Source organism: Bombina bombina, chromosome 1 (assembly GCF_027579735.1).
Source record: "Bombina bombina isolate aBomBom1 chromosome 1, aBomBom1.pri, whole genome shotgun sequence".
NCBI classification, from domain to species: domain Eukaryota; kingdom Metazoa; phylum Chordata; class Amphibia; order Anura; family Bombinatoridae; genus Bombina; species Bombina bombina.
The window spans coordinates 18,802,602-18,820,378 of NC_069499.1; the positions used below are offsets into that span (position 1 = coordinate 18,802,602).

Genomic DNA, 17,777 nt, shown 5'->3' on the forward strand with positions numbered 1-17,777 from the left:
ACTCTTGGGCTACGTTTCTACCTTTGGCAGAATTTGCCTATAATAACCACCAAAGTTCTACCACTGGTTTCAGTCCCTTCTACCTGAATTATGGACTCCATCCTCCATTCTCGCTACTACCCAGGGTGGAGACTCCCTGTCCTCAGGTGAATGATTTAGTGAATGACATCTCTACCACTCTTTCTATTGTACATGACAACATACTCCAAGCTCAAGCGTCTCAACGATGATACTACGATCTACGGCATCGAGCTAGCCCATGTTACACCGTTGGACAATTTGTTTGGTTGTCCACAAAGAATTTGAGAATACCATATCCATGTAAAAAATTGGGCAAGTTGTTCATTGGACCCTACCGCATCCTACACGTTCCTAGTCCAGTTAGTGACTTTGCAGCTTCCATCATCATTCAAGATCCATCCGACTTTCCACGTCTCTTTGGTTAAACTTTGCAATCATCCGCCTGCTGATACGGCTCCGCTGCACTCAGCTGTTGCTGTGCCTCCTGATGATCAATATGAAGTTCATAGTATTTTGGACTCTCGCTTCAGACGTGGGGAACTCTTTTATCTCGTACATTGGAAAGGTTTTGGGCATCAGGACGACTCCTGGGAACCTGCATCCAATCTCTCTGCTCCAAGGTTGGTCTCCTTATTCCATAGACGTAATCCTGATCGTCCTAAGCCCTGAACCTCGCTGTGGTTCTTTAAGTGGGGGGCTCTGTAAGGGTTAACTCTCTGTGCCTCTGGTTGGATCCTCCCTCTTACTCAATTTTGCTTATTTAAACACGGATCTCCCAGCTACCTTTGCTGGTTAATTGAGTTCTACTCATCTTTAGCACTGCTCTAAGCTACCTGCCACACGAATATCAGGACTCCCTGTTTTTTCCTGACCTACGATTTGTCCGCATTGCATCCTGCATTGCTTTCCACTGCTGAGACTTACTTTCCATCTACCGGAGCGCCGATACGTCATCAGCTACCGCCCGCATCTCCACTCTGCCTCTCAGTGACTCACAGCCTCTAAGCCACGCTGACGCCGCTGCAGCTCTCCGGCTTCTCTCCCACTCCGGATCAGGTTAGACGGTATAAACTAAGTAATTCATTTGCCTCTCAGTCCAATCTTTCCAGTTCTTCCCCGGATACTCTTAGCTTCAATAACTGGTAATTTTGTTATCATATTACATTGCATAATCTCCACTGTCCTTATTATTTCCATGCTTACTCTATCTAACGCACTGCCACATTAGGTAATGGTATGTTTTACCTAGATATACTTACTACCTGCAGAGTGGCTAAAACTAAATATCACTTTGGGTTACCTAGTTCATTACTAGGTAAATCAGGTGAAACAAAACCAATCATAATCTCTATAAATATATGTTATTACAATACAGCTTACTTAGTTTCCAGATACATATTGATAGATGTTTTTTGCACATTTATGATCCTTACAGGTACCGAGACCCGCTACAATGAGATCTTATTATACCTACATATATAAGATAAAGACACATGTATATGTACACAGTGTGATAAAGTAATAAGATCTGATTATACCTACAGATATAAGATACAGAAACATGTATATGTACACAGTGTGATAAAGTAATGAGATCTGATTATACCTGTAACGGTACCAACAGGATACCAAGGGTTAACACCAGGGAACAATGTCCTGCATAGGGAATCAGCAATTCACAACCCAGCCAGTTTTCAGGTTTAAAACAGAATGACATTTATTAAAAGGCTATGCCTAGTATTTATGCAGGTCTGACCCCCCAGATGGGGGGGTTGAAAGAATGTTGTACATTAGATGGAGGGACCACACCCTTGGACAGGCCACAATAGAATCACATTACTTTACTTAGGCAGATAACAACTTAAACACAAAACATATTTGGCTTTTCTTATCACCTAGGCATCTGCTCTCTGAGGGTGATTAAACAATGGACTGTTTATCACTAACTTTAATGACAGTACACAATAGCTTCTTAAAGTTGAACACAGTTAACTCCTTCAGTACTGACAGAAGGGTCTGTCACATCTACATAGCACACAATGCAGTCTATAGACAACCTTTCTTACATTATAGTCCAGAAGTGGCTAGGTTTGCCACAATGCTCCCCCAGAACCAAGCCGGCATACACAGTCTGATCCCAACGGATCGGCTTGGGGATGTCCGGGAAAGTACTCACAGATCACTTTTCAAGTTCAGTTTGTCTGGACAACCCATCGGCGTTACCGTTTTGTTTCCCTGGGCGGTAATGGATTGTAAAGTCAAAGGGCTGCAGCGCCAAACTCCAGCGCAGCAGCCTGGCATTGTCCCCGGCCACACGGTTCAGCCACACCAACGGCTTGTGATCTGTGAGTAAGGAAAAAGGTTGTTCATACAGATACGGCTGCAACTTTTTGAGGGCCCACACCACGGCCAGGCATTCTTTTTCGATGGCGGCGTAGCTTACTTCACGGGGCAACAACTTTCGGCTCAAGTAAGCTACGGGGTGTTCTCCGCCATCTGCTCCAACTTGGCTCAGCACTGCCCCCACTCCAAACATTGAAGCGTCTGTGTGAATAAGAAATCTTTTAGTGGGATCGGGTGCAGCAAGTACAGGCGCATTAGTTAGAGCAGTCTTTAGTTGTTGGGTCACCTCTGTGGTAAACTGGGTGCCCCTATCCGATATTATCTCCTGGGGGAACCCTACCCGGGAAAATATTTTTATTGAGGCTTCAGCTACCGTCTCTGCATGGATGTTGGAGAGAGCAATGGCCTCGGGGTACCTAGTGGTGTAGTCCACCACGGTTAAAATGTACCTCTTTCCGGAGGGACTGGGCTTGGGTAGTCACAGGGTTAACATCAGTGGGACCCATGGGAGCATAGGCAGAAACAAGGGGGGCCAAGTCATTTCCAAGGAGAACATCAGCAGGTAAGTCCTTCTTGACCCCCACATTCACAGGTCTAGCGCCCACTCCCCAATCCAAATGTACCCTGGCAACAGGTAGGCGAAATACAATGCCCCCTGCTACCCTCACAGCCACAGTGTCTCCAGTGTGCTGTTTCTCAGACACCAAGTTCTCTTGAAGCAAGGTCATGGTAGCACCAGTATCCCGTAGACCACTGACCTCCTTCCCATTCACTTTAACCCGTTGCTGGTTATTCCGGTGGGCAGCTTGCACGGGGTCTGCTTCATGTAGGCTGCTCCAGCATTCTGGCGCCTCTACGTAGCGGGCCGCAGGCTGAGGATTATGTGGGATTCCGCCGGCGGGTCTTCTCCAGGACTGTGCTTGATTCGCTGCGTTTAGGGGACACTCTGGTATTTTGTGCCCTAGTTGCTTACATCCAGCACCAAATAGGTTGTGAGTAGCCCCACAAATTGAACCGGGCTCTCTGAGGGTAGTTCGTGGCCGGAGGCCGTGTGGTATAGCGGTGCACCGGGGGCTGGTAACTGGCAGCTGCTGGGGTGACTGGGGGTCTGTACTCCACTCTAGCAGTGGGCAATCGGTATACCGCTCCCCCTGCCCCTCGTACTGCCGCGGATCCGCCAGTGTGTGCTGTATCTGGCACCAAATGGGGAGCTATCAGGGTTAAAGTAGCTCCCGAATCCCGAAGTCCCTGGACCTCCTTCCTCTCTACGGTCACCAGCTGGCGGTGATGTTCCCGGTTATCGGTGGCCCGGACCGACATCACCTTATGCAGAATTCCCAGGGGTTCCTCGGCTTGGGTGCTCAACACCTCATGAGCGGCTGGCTCCGTTTGGTAATGGTGAGCAGCCGCCCTTGGGGCCAGGTTCTGTCTGACCTGGTTCCAAGCTTGTCTCCTCCAATTTTGGGTGCACTCACGTGCCATATGTCCCCACTGCTTGCAGGTGTGGCATTGTATATTCGCCCGTCCGTTGTATCGTGAGGGGGGTGGTGGATTCCCTGGGGCTGGGCAAAAAGGTGCCGCTGTGGGGTTGTTAGGCTGTAGTCCATGGTGCCTCCTGGCATCAAAATGCTGATCTGCTAATCTGGCTGCTTCGGTTAAGGTGAGGGGTTTTCGATCTCTCACCCATTCTTGGGCTTCTGGGGACAAGCTGTTAAAGAATTGCTCCAACAGCATCAGTTGTCGCAATTCTTCCATGGTGGTAGCTTGGCTGGCCTGTATCCACCCTTGAGATGCTTGATCCAGCTTGTGGGCCCACTCTGCATGTGAATCTCTTTCTGGCTTGCGCAGGCCTCTAAACTTGCTCCGGTATGCCTCTGGGGTAATGGCATATCTTTCCAAGATCGCTCTCTTCACTTTAACGTAATCCTTGCTGTCCTCCCTGGGTACAGCGCGATACGCTTCCGCTGCTCTACCGGCTAGCTTGCCTGCTAGCACCGGCACCCATACGGACTGCTCCAAATCATGTAACTCGCACAGTCTCTCAAAATCCTGTAAATATCCATCGATCTCATCCTTCTCCTCACAAAACATTTTAAAGGCATGGTATGGGATTTTGGGTCTTACTGGGTTGCTGAGTGCATCCAAAATGGATTCTGCTCGGGAGGATGCATTCCGCGGACTGTGTTCCATCACGTACTCCTGCACATCTGCCATTACCACGGATAGCATATCCCGTGGTACAGGTTGGGGTAAAAATTCCAGCCTGGTCCTCATTTCCCTCTGGTATAGGGTCTCCTCCATGGCTGCTGGAGGCATAGCGCTGCAAGCTCTGTCTCCCTCCATCAGCTCAGCAATTAATATAGCCTTGGGTTTGCTGCTGGCTATCTTTCCCCTGGCTTCTAGCAGTTCCTTTAACGTTTGTCTCTTTAGCTTAGAATAATCCATCTCCATTCACTTCGGTCCCTGGTACTCCTTCCATCTTAGTCAGTATTGTAGTAATCCCCCTCTTCCTGAGGTTACTGGCTTGTGTAGTTGCTCTTCTGGGCGATAAGGTTCATTCCGTCGCTTGCCACCAATTGTAATGGTACCAACAGGATACCAAGGGTTAACACCAGGGAACAATGTCCTGCATAGGGAATCAGCAATTCACAACCCAGCCAGTTTTCAGGTTTAAAACAGAATGACATTTATTAAAAGGCTATGCCTAGTATTTATGCAGGTCTGACCCCCCCAGATGGGGGTGTTGAAAGAATGTTGTACATTAGATGGAGGGCCCACACCCTTGGACAGATCACATTACTTTACTTAGGTAGATAAAAACTTAAACACAAAACACATTTGGCTTTTCTTATCAACTAGGCATCTGCTCTCTGAGGATGATTAAACAATGGACTGTTTATCACTAACTTTAATGACAGTACACAATAGCTTCTTAAAGTTGAACACAGTTAACTCCTTCAGTACTGGCAGAAGGGTCTGTCACATCTACATAGCACACAATACAGCCTATAGACAACCTTTCTTACATTATAGTCCAGAAGTGGCTAGGTTTGCCACAATACCTACAGATATAAGATAAAGACACATGTATATGTACACAGTGTGATAAAGTAATGAGATCTGATTATACCTACAGATATAAGATAGACGCATGTATATGTACACAGTGTGATAAAATAATGAGATCTGATTATACCTACAGATATTAGATAAATACACATATATTTGTGCACAATGTGATAAAGTAATGAGATCTGATTACACCTACAGATATAAAATAAAGACACATGTATATGTACACAATGTGATACAGTAATGAGATCTGATAACACCTACAGATATAAAATAAAGACACATGTATATGTACATAATGTAATAAAGTAATGAGATCTGAATGTACCTACAGATATAAGATAAAGACACAAGTATATGTGCACAATGTGATAAAGTAATGAGTTCTGATTATACCTACAGATATAAGATAGAGACACGTGTATATGTACACAATGTGATAAAGTAATGAGAACTGATTATACCTACAGATATAAGAAAAAGAAGAAGGTGTATTTACACAGTGTGATAAAGTAATGAGATCTGATTATACCTACAGATATAAGATAAAGACACATGTATATGTACACAGTGTGATAAAGTAATGAGATCTGATTATAAATACAGATATAAGATAAAGACACATGTATATGTACACAGTGTGATAAAGTATTGAGATCTGATTATACCTACAGATATAAGATAAAGACACATGTATATGTACACAGTGTAATAAAGTATTCAGATCTGATTATACCTACAGATATAAGATAAAGACACATGTATATGTACACAGTGTAATAAAGTATTCAGATCTGATTATACCTACAGATATAAGATAAAGACACATGTATATGTATACAGTGTGATACAGTAATGAGATCTGATTATACCTACAGATATAAGATAAAGACACATGTGTATGTACAAAATGTGATAAAGTATTGAGATCTGATTATACCTACAGATATAAGATAAAGACACATGTATATGTACACAATGTGATAAAGTAATAAGATCTGATTATACCTACAGATATAAGATAAATACACATGTATATGTACAGAGTGTGATACAGTAATGAGATCTGATTATACCTACACATATAAGATAAAGACACATGTATATGTACAGAGTGTGATACAGTAATGAGATCTGATTATACCTACAGATTTAAGATAAAGACACATGTACAGTGGGGAAAAAAAGTATTTAGTCAGTAACCAATTGTGCAAGTTCTCCCACTTAAGAAGATGAGAGAGGCCTGTAATTTTCATCATAGGTATACCTCAACTATGAGAGACAAAATGTGGAAACAAATCCAGACAATCACATTGTCTGATTTGGAAAGAATTTATTTGCAAATTATGGTGGAAAATAAGTATTTATTCACCTACAAACAAGCAAGATTTCTGGCTCTTACATTCCTGTATCTTCTTCTTTAAGAGGCTCCTCTGTCCTCCACTCATTACCTGTATTAATGGCACCTGTTTGAACTTGTTATCAGTATAAAAGACACCTGTCCACAACCTCAAACAGTCACACTCCAAACTCCACTATGGTGAAGACCAAAGAGCTGTCGAAGGACACCAGAAACAAAATTGTAGACCTGCACCAGGATGGGAAGACTGAATCTGCAAAAGGCAAGCAGCTTGGTGCGAAGAAATCAACTGTGGGAGCAATAATTAGAAAATGGAAGACATACAAGACCACTGATAATCTCCCTCGATCTGGGGCTCCACGCAAGATCTCACGATTTGGGTTTAAAATGATCACATGAACGGTGAGCAAACATCCCAGAACCACACGGGGGGCCTAGTGAATGACCTGCAGAGAGCTGGACCAACGTAACAGAGGCTACCATCAGTAACACACTACGCTGCCAGGGACTCAGATCCTGCAGTGCCAGATGTGTCCCCCTGCTTAAGCCAGTACATGTCCGGGCCCGTCTGAAGTATGCTAGAGAGCATTTGGATGATCCAGATGCAGATTGGGAGAATGTCATATGGTCAGATGAAACCAAAGTAGAACTGTTTGGTAGAAACACAACTTGTCGTGTTTGGAGGAGAGAGAATACCATACCTACTGTGAAGCATGGGGGTGGCAACATCATGCTTTGGGGATGTTTCTCTGCAAAGGGAACAGGACGACTGATCCATGTACATGAAAGAATGAATGGGGCCATGTATCGTGAGATTTTGAGTGCAAACCTCCTTCCATCAGCAAGGGCATTGAAGATGAAATGTGGCTGGGTCTTTCAGCATGACAATGATCCCAAACACACCGCCCGGACAACGAAGGAGTGACTTCGTAAGAAGCATTTCAAGGTCCTGGAGTGGCCTAGCCAGTCTCCAGATCTCAACCCCATAGAAAACCTTTGGAGGGAGTTGAAAGTCCGTGTTGCCCAGCGACAGCCCCAAAACATCACTGCTCTAGAGGAGATCTGTATGCAGGAATGGGCCAACATACCAGCAGCAGTGTGTGGCAACCTTGTGAAGACTTACAGAAAACGTTTGACCTCTGTCATTGCCAACAAAGGATATATAACAAAGTATTGAGATGAACTTTTGATATTGACCAAATACTTATTTTCCACCATAATTTGCAAATAAATTCTTTCCAATTCAGACAATATGATTGCCTGGATTTGTTTCCACATTTTGTCTCTCATAGTTGAGGTATACCTATGATGAAAATTACAGGCCTCTCTCATCTTCTTAAGTGGGAGAACTTGCACAATTGGTGGCTGACTAAATACTTTTTTTCCCCACTGTATATGTACAAAATGTGATACAGTAATGAGAGTAATGGAAGATTTCGTTACATTTGTACATGGAAAGGAATGCAGGCAAGCCTCCTCCCCACCGACTATAGACCCTGGAACTTGAGTGGATTCTATGATTTGGGAGGCGGGTGTTCAGGGTACATTTGGGGTACTTTTACCTTGGATTCAGGTTTACCCCGTTTCCACGAATTCCCAGATACTCTAAGAACTGAAGGGCCTTGAAGATTCCTTTGTTTTGTTGGAGTATAAGGTGACAGCCCAATCCAGCATTGTCTGCTGCAACCCCCCCCCCTCTAGACTCAGAGACTCAGAATGTTGAAACCTCCTGCTCTAATGCTAGAACCCCCTGTTGTTATGTAGTCTAGGTGTGAAGTGTCTTTTTGTTATTGTGTGAGTAATCTATTGTCCTTTTGTAAGTCAGAATGTGATTAGAATCTTGTTTAACTAACCATTGTCTGATGTTTGTCTCATTGTATAATATTTGTTTCTATTGATTATGTAGTAACTACCCCCATTTGATGGAAATGTATAAAAGCTGTGTTTTCTGTGCAATAAAGCAGTTCCTATTTTGACCCTGAAGCATTCAGTCTTGGCTAATGTTCTTGGGGGTAGCTAAAAATACTAGCAGCGGCCGTTATTCTAATAGTGGCAGGTATCCGGTGGAGGTTCATGGGTTGGAGTTTGGTGGGAGGAAGCTGACCTTAGCGGGTATACCCAGTCTGGGGTACCGAGACCCGCTACAATGAGATCTTATTATACCTACATATATAAGATAAAGACACATGTATATGTACACAGTGTGATAAAGTTATGAGATCTGATTATACCTACAGATATAAGATAAAGACACATGTATATGTACACATTGTGATACAGTAATAAGATCTGATTATACCTACAGATATAAGATAAAGATGTATATGTACACAGTGTGATAAAATAATGAGATCTGATTATACCTACAGATATAAGATACAGAAACATGTATATGTACACAGTGTGATAAAGTAATGAGATCTGATTATACCTACAGATATAAGATAAAGACACATGTATGTGTACACAATGTGATAAAGTAATAAGATCTGATTATACCTACAGATATAAGATAAATACACATGTATATGTGCACAATGTGATAAAGTAATGAGATCTGATTATACCTACAGATATAAGATAAAGACACATGTATATGTACACAGTGTGATAAAGTAATGAGATCTGATTATACCTACAGATATAAGATAAATACACATATATTTGTGCACAATGTGATAAAGTAATGAGATCTGATTACACCTACAGATATAAAATAAAGACACATGTATATGTACACAATGTGATACAGTAATGAGATCTGATTACACCTACAGATATAAAATAAAGACACATGTATATGTACACAATGTAATAAAGTAATGAGATCTGAATATACCTACAGATATAAGATAAAGACACAAGTATATGTGCACAATGTGATAAAGTAATGAGTTCTGATTATACCTACAGATATAAGATAGAGACACATGTATATGTACACATTGTGATACAGTAATGAGATCTGATTATACCTACAGATATAAGATAAAGACACATGTATGTGTACACAATGTGATAAAGTAATAGGATCTGATTATACCTACAGATATAAGATAAAGACACATGTATATGTACACAGTGTGATAAAGTAATGAGATCTGATTATACCTACAGATATATGCAGTGTAGGGCTTAGCATAAGCCTGGAGCAGTCTAAGGGTTAAGGCTGTAGGAGAGTGGGATAGAAGAGAGAGGGCTGTGTCAGGGTGCAACATTGTTGCTATTCAGGGTAGGCCCCTCCTTACCTGTAGAAAAGCTGAATCTTCCCTGGCAACTTCCTCTTCTTCTCTGGATCCTGACTGAAGCAGTTTTGTCCTCATTAGTGCAGACATGAATCGTCCCAGGCGTTCTACTTTGCCTCCCAGACGTTTTCAGACTGACCAAGCACCATCTGGATCTGCAAATGTGACCAGACAGTTAAGTGTTCAATCTGATAGTTTGGATGATTTGGTTATTATCCCCCCAACTCAGTTTTCTAATGTTGTTACTGCTCAGATTCATAATATAGAAGAGCTGGAGTCAGTTAATGATCAGTTAGAGCAAGTAAATCCCCCACAACAGCAAATAAACTTGCCTTTTGACAATATTGCAGCTAGCCACATGGCTTCATTTATCAGTGCTGTTCCTCCCTCAGCAGTGTCTGCAGTATCAGGTTTATTACAGAATATTATTGCAGCAATGGCTGCTTCTCAGCCCATTCCACAAGAGCCGGTTACAACTAATTTTAATCCTACTACCATACCGGTTTTGAATAACCCTCAAGGAACACCTAGGTCCCAATCTGCAATATTGCAGACACCACAGACACCACATCTTACCACCACACAACCTGTTATTTCAGGAGTCTTAACTCCTTGTAGGCCCACAGTTGCTAAAAAACAAAACAAACCACAGCCTCAATCCATTATTCAGACACCTGCGGCCTCTGGCGGTACTCTGCCCGGACGGGACAGAGCTAGACCAACCGTCGCTTCTACCGCCACACCACTCACTAATCCGCGGACACCTTCGGGGACCGCAGGGCCTCCGGTGACATTACTGGAGCCTTGCGGCCTTGCTGAACCCCGACCGCGTGGTGCGCGGCCTATCCCCAGGGCAGACGACATGTTAGTGATGTCACCGGAAGTGCCCATCGGCACTTCCGGTTTGGCGAAACCCCACGCGGTCGCAGGGACATCGGCTCGCGGTGCTACACAAGATGCAGGTGAGCACCGAGAGTCGTCCTTGGCCGTGGATGGGGTATTAATAGGAGGGCAAAGGGGCAATAAGGGCGCTAGCATGCAGCGCAAGCAGGCGGTAAAAAAGGCCCAATATTATCAATTGCCGCAAAGGGGCCGCTCACAGTTTAGAGGCAATGCAAGGCAGACAGGCATTAGAAGGGGAAGGGGTGCTCGCACTATTAACCCTATTAGGGCAATGAGGCCTTTAGAATTTGCTCATGGGTTTCATATAAGGAATGTAGTTGCAGCGCAAACACACGATCAGCAGGATTATTCCAGTAACATTATAAGTGATGCAGGTAGCGCAATTTCAACAGCGCAGCAGCAAGAGGTGTTACTCATTAACCCTCAAAGTGCTGATTGTGGCGCAGCTCAGACAGCTGCGCAGCTAGCTGGTTTCATTAACCCCCAAAGGTATGAATGTGGCTTGCGTGATGGTGATGTCTGTCAGACGGCTGCACAGCCAACAGAATTAGTTATTAACACTTTAAGGTCTGAAAGTGGTTTACATGTGGCTGAAACTCATAAATCATCCTCCATGGTGGCGAATGCAGGCTTGCAAGGGGTGAATGTGCAGACAGTAGGTCAGATACAGACAGGAGGTCATGGTCATCTCACTGCTATGACTGCTGCAGCAGGTAATGCATTAGTATCAAATTTAGGCCAGAATGCTAATGTTAGGGCACAAAACAATGCTACTACTATTGTATCTAATCCAGCACAGGATGCTATTTGTATGGCCCAACTTCCTGCTATTGATAACCCACACACACAAGAACAAAGTGCTCGCGAATTATTGTCTCTCTTGCAGGGAGTTCTTCACTCAAAGGAGCCAACAAAGGTCCAGCAACCAACTGCTGCTGTAATTAACCCAGTGGACGCAGGAGCAGCTGCGACCACTTCAAATGGACAGCAGGGCTCAGCCAACGCCATCGCTATTCCCAGTCAGCAGCCAGAACAAGTCACTAGCAACACCGGACAAGGACTGTCTGCTAATTCAAACGGTGAGAATACTTTGTTTACACACGATAACAATTCTTCTTCTGACTCATCCACCTCTGACACAGGGTCAAGTAGTGACTCTTCAATGGGTTTACAAGGGTCAGGACAGAAGAAAATGTTTAAAATGATTAAAACATTTTTAAAGAGGGGGGCTGCGCCAGATAAGAAGCGCGATAGTATGAAGATGCTAGCCCTTCCATACACGGAACCCCTTACAGAGGTCCCGTCAGAATCCTTACCCCCCAGGGCCATTTCTGAAAGACATGCGGCCCTCTATGGCGACGCAAGCCCAGTAAAATTTATTCGCTGCATAAGCATTTGCGCAAAAAAGTAGTAGAATCCACAGAGGTAAATACGTTAATATATTCGACCTCTCTGTGGAAGCTTATAGGCAGAGGGAAAGAAGTGCTGAAGGGACAGGCCCTAAAAAATGTAAGCGCCCCGATACTTTCGATGAGTGGCTGCAATGCTTTAGGGTGTTTTCCTCTTGTTATATAGAGAAATACCCCTCACAGAGCCTGGCCATTCTTAAATACACTGACACCATTCATTGGATTCAGCGTAATCACAGCGATGGAGTATGGAGGGAGTATGATGCAGAGTTCAGAAGAAAGATGGCGGGTAACCCTACCTTAACTTTCGACTCCACAGATAATCAATTATGGCAGCGGATGGACCCCAAAGGGGGTTCCTCCTCCGCCATTAACTCCCCGCAGCAGTCATTTCGTCCCAATAGAAATAGGAAAAGGGGGGGCACATGCTGGCCTTTTCAGGATAAAAAATGTGAAAAGGGTAGCTCATGCGCCTTTAGGCACGTCTGCAGATTCTGCTCTGGATCACACCTGGGTAGTGAATGCAGCAAGCGAAGGGACAATACCACAGCCAATAAGCCCCCAAATACCAGCCTGGGCCAAAAAAGCGGAAACGCCAATTAAGGTTGGGGCAATGACACCCTGGTTATGGACATACCCAGACCAGGGTGCGGCACGAATGTTGTGGGAAGGGTTTTCATACGGTTTCAAAATTCCAACTGTCAAGTTCATTAAGGCCATTAAATTTCATAGGAATCTAATCTCAGCATATCAGCACCCTAAGGTCGTGAGGGAAAAAATTGATAAGGAGGTGGCCTTAGGCCGCATGGCCGGGCCCTTTCCTTCTCCACCTTTAGCCAATTTGGTCATTTCTCCGCTGGGGGTGGTCCCAAAGAAAGAACCCGGAAAGTTTTGTCTCATTCAGCACCTGTCATACCCTAAAGGTAGCTCAGTCAACAATGCTATTGACCCAGAACCCAGCTCAGTGCGCTATCAATCCTTTGATAGCGCACTAGATCTGGTTCGGAGGGCAGGGCCAGGTGCTTTATTAGCGAAACTTGACATTGAATCAGCATTTAGGCTTTTGCCACTTCACCCTTCAGTATTCCACCTTATGGGTTGCAAGTTGTCGGGTATGTTTTATGTGGATCGTTGCCTACCCATGGGCTGCTCTTTATCATGCGCCTTATTTCAGGCGTTTAGCAGTTTCCTACATTGGGTTGTAGCTTCTGACGTGGGCAGCGATTCCATAGCACACTACCTTGATGATTTCCTCATAATAGGTAGGGCAGGTTCTAGCGAATGCTTAACCATAATGAACAAAATGCGCAATATTATGAGCCACTTCGGAGTGCCCCTGGCCGAAGACAAATCTCAAGGCCCCACTTCATGTTTAGTTTTCCTAGGTATTGAGATTGATACCATCGCTCAGCTTTGTAGGGTGCCATTTGACAAAGTTCAAGCCATGCTAGAGGTGGTCAGAGCGTCCATTTCGCAATCAGTTATTTCCCTCAAACAATTACAATCGTTATTAGGGCTACTTAACTTCGCCTGCAGGGTTATCCCCATGGGTCGGGTTTTTAACCAAAGACTAGAAAGACAGCTAAGCGGTAGGTCCAACCCGAACTCTAAAATAACCCTGGGGGAGGATTTGATGGCTGATCTGGTAGTATGGGAAAAATTCCTTACACATTTTAACGGGGTGCGGGTATGGCGGTCAATTCCCATGTCAAGTCAGTTATTACATCTTTTCACGGACGCAGCTGGATCGCACGGCTACGGGGCTTACTTTCAGGGAGAGTGGAGTGCAGAGCCTTGGCCTAAGTCCTGGCCCCCAGCGGGCCTGACTCATAATTTAAACTCTCCTGGAGCTATTCCCCGTGGTCTTGGCCGTCGAGCTGTGGGGTAAAAAATTGGAGAATGGGACTGTTGTGTTCTGGACAGACAACATCAGTGTGGTATACGCAATCAATAACTTAACAGCCACTTCCGAGAAGGTTATCACTTTGTTGCGTCACTTGGGGCTGCGCTGTCTGGAGCTTAACATCCAATTCCAGGCCCGCCATGTCCCCGGGGTGAACAATGTAGTGGCCGACGCACTGTCACGTTTTGATTGGGTAAAATTTAGACAGTTAGTCCCAAGGGCAGCTACACTGGGCTTAAGCTGTCCTGATTTCCTTTGGCAGCTCGTTCTTCCTGGATAGCCTTGCTTCCGTTGGTTCGATCCTCCCTTGCACCATCCACATGGCACTCCTATGTCCGCATGTGGACTGAATGGGAAAAGTTCTGTAATTCCAGGGGAATTGAGGCTGCTCGGGGATCTCAGGACACGTTATGTGATTGGCTGGTGAGTTTACACACTTCCGGCGTTCGTCAAGGGGCAATACAGTCTAAATTAGCAGCAATATCATTTTTCTACAGGACTTTATCCATCCCTGACCCCACTGACTCATTTTTCATCAGGCAGGTCATCAAGGGTTGGGGTAGATCGCAGCAGCGTAAAATAGACTCTCGTGAGCCCATTACTCGCGAGCGCCTGGAACGTTTGGTCCAGGTGCTCGATGAAGTTTGTTTATCAGAATTTGAAGCCGTGCTCTTCAAAACAGCATTTAATTTGGCCTTTGCAGGGGCCCTTAGGGTCAGTGAATTAGTAGCACCCTCTAAACAGAAGGCTGGGTCAGGGATTCAGTTGCAGCATGTTAGGGCTGCTCCTGGGTCCCTCCTCCTTTTCCTTCCACGTTCAAAAACGGACCAGGATGGAAAGGGAACTTGGATCCCCCTATATCCACAAGCAGTCAGCGCATGTTGCACTGTAAAATGGGTTAATATTTATTTAGCCCACAGACCGCAAGTCCAGGGTCAGTTCTTGGTCCACGCGGACGGCAAATCCCTTTCAAAATTCCAGTTTGGGAGGGTGCTGAAGCTGGCAGCAGTCAAAGCGGGGTTGGATGCTAGCAAGCTGGCCCCACACTCCTTCCGGATAGGGGCAGCTACAGATGCGGCGCAAGCGGGGTCCTTGAGCGAGGACATTAAACGTATTGGGCGTTGGCGACTCCAATTGTTTCAAAAAATATGTCCGGCCAATTGTTTAATGTTTATCGTAAATTTTCAAATACTAAAATATTTGTCTCCACAGGCACTGTCCCAGGAGTGAAGAGAATTTGGATTGTGGGACACTCCTTCGTTCACTGGGCCTCACTTCGCTGTGCATCCCTCCCAATTGGCCAATCCCTAGGTTTTCCCTCCAACAAAGTATCCATTAGATGGTTAGGGGACAGGGGGATGTGTTGGCCACAATTAGCGGGAACATTATCAGAGGCCCTAGTACATTGGGGTAAGCCTCATATCCTGATCCTTCACCTGGGGGGTAATGATGTGGGGGCCATGCCAGTTCTCCAGTTAATAAAAGTTATACAGGCAGACATAAGTTGTTTGAGAGTGCGCATTCCAGGAGTCATGATAGGATGGTCCAATATAGTCCCCCGCCTCCACTGGAGGCATATGTCTGCCCATACGGCGGCATATCGGATTAGAAAAAGATCAATGCATCATTGGCAAAAACCGTCACAGGTTCAGGTGGCTTCGTGGTACGGCACGAAGCCATTTCGGCTGATAGAACTGAACTTTACAGAAGGGATAAAGTTCATCTCTCTGATGTGGGTTTAGATTTATTCATAGGAGATATCCAAAGAGCAATTTCACCCCTCCTCTAAGTCGGGCTGTGGGTGGTGGCGGCAAGGGACCATTAAAATGCTTCCTTGTGGCGGGGAGATCCCGGTCCTGTTGCGTAGGAGAAGGTCGCTAGGGGTGAGTGATGACCACATTTTGGGGAGGAGGGTAGGCCTCACGTGCACGTGACGGTAACCCTCCTTCCTCCCTCTTGAGGGATGGTCACGTGATCTCTGCAACCCCTCAGCGTCATCTCCTTAGGGCAGAGACCCCTCTGCTGCTGTTCCCGTTGGGCCGGGAATCTCCTTGCTGTACTGGGTTAGTTGGTCTCTATGCCGCCATATTCAGTTCTATTGGTTCTACTAGTTGATTTAGGTTAATAAAATTTCTGACCTGTGACGGTCAAAAATTTCTCCCATACAAAGTTGTCTGTCGTTATTCGCACTACATGCACATGTAAATAGTTATTTAAGTTAAGTTATGGTTAAGATTCTCCCTCCTCAGCTGGGAAGGATCCGGTAAGCGTTTAATCCCTTAATGCAGTGTAGGGCTTAGCATAAGCCTGGAGCAGTCTAAGGGTTAAGGCTGTAGGAGAGTGGGATAGAAGAGAGAGGGCTGTGTCAGGGTGCAACATTGTTGCTATTCAGGGTAGGCCCCTCCTTACCTGTAGAAAAGCTGAATCTTCCCTGGCAACTTCCTCTTCTTCTCTGGATCCTGACTGAAGCAGTTTTGTCCCGCCCTCCCTCCCCTTTTGTTACTGGTTCTTTGCTAAATTGACGGCAATTCAATGGCAGGGCTATGGCTACTCACCCTAGGCCCCTATGCCATTGCTGTAGTTTATAGATCTCCCCTCTCTGTTATGCGGTTCATTTCGGCTTGGTAACAGAGAGATCCTTATATCAGGTGGAAGATCTTTGTGCACCCCGGCGGCGGGGAGATCCCGGTCCTGTTGCGTAGGAGAAGGTCGCTAGGGGTGAGTGATGACCACATTTTGGGGAGGAGGGTAGGCCTCACGTGCACGTGACGGTAACCCTCCTTCCTCCCTCTTGAGGGATGGTCACGTGATCTCTGCAACCCCTCAGCGTCATCTCCTTAGGGCAGAGACCCCTCTGCTGCTGTTCCCGTTGGGCCGGGAATCTCCTTGCTGTACTGGGTTAGTTGGTCTCTATGCCGCCATATTCAGTTCTATTGGTTCTACTAGTTGATTTAGGTTAATAAAATTTCTGACCTGTGACGGTCAAAAATTTCTCCCATACAAAGTTGTCTGTCGTTATTCGCACTACATGCACATGTAAATAGTTATTTAAGTTAAGTTATGGTTAAGATTCTCCCTCCTCAGCTGGGAAGGATCCGGTAAGCGTTTAATCCCTTAAAGATAAATACACATATATTTGTGCACAATGTGATAAATTAATGAGATCTGATTACACCTACAGATATAAAATAAAAACACATGTATATGTACACAATGTGATACAGTAATGAGATCAGATTACACCTACAGATATAAAATAAAGACACATGTATATGTACACAATGTAATAAAGTAATGAGATCTGAATATACCTACAGATATAAGATAAAGACACAAGTATATGTGCACAATGTGATAAAGTAATGAGTTCTGATTATACCTACAGATATAAGATAGAGACACATGTATATGTACACAGTGTGATAAAGTAATGAGATCTGATTATACCTACAGATATAAGAAAAAGAAGCAGGTGTATTTACAAAGTGTGATAAAGTAATGACATCTGATTATACCTACAG

General features: G+C 44.8%; 1 protein-coding gene across 1 annotated transcript; it reads left to right on the forward strand.

Moving 5' to 3' along the window:
- The first annotated feature begins 9,936 nt into the window (after positions 1–9,936).
- LOC128644734 (uncharacterized) lies at positions 9,937–17,260 on the forward strand. Its single transcript, XM_053697262.1, has 2 exons — positions 9,937–12,023; positions 15,469–17,260. The coding sequence occupies exons 1-2, from the start codon at positions 10,130–10,132 to the stop codon at positions 15,996–15,998; spliced, it is 2,424 nt and encodes an 807-aa protein (XP_053553237.1). The 5' UTR covers positions 9,937–10,129; the 3' UTR covers positions 15,999–17,260.
- Positions 17,261–17,777: the final 517 nt, after the last annotated feature.

Coding starts and splice junctions, on each gene's coding strand:
- LOC128644734 (XM_053697262.1), top strand. CDS start 10,130: ATGAATCGTCCCAGGCGTTCTACTTTGCCTCCCAGACGTTTTCAGACT. Junction 12,024..15,468: donor ACTGTCTGCTAATTCAAACG/GTGAGAATACTT, acceptor TTGTCTCCACAG/GCACTGTCCCAGGAGTGAAG.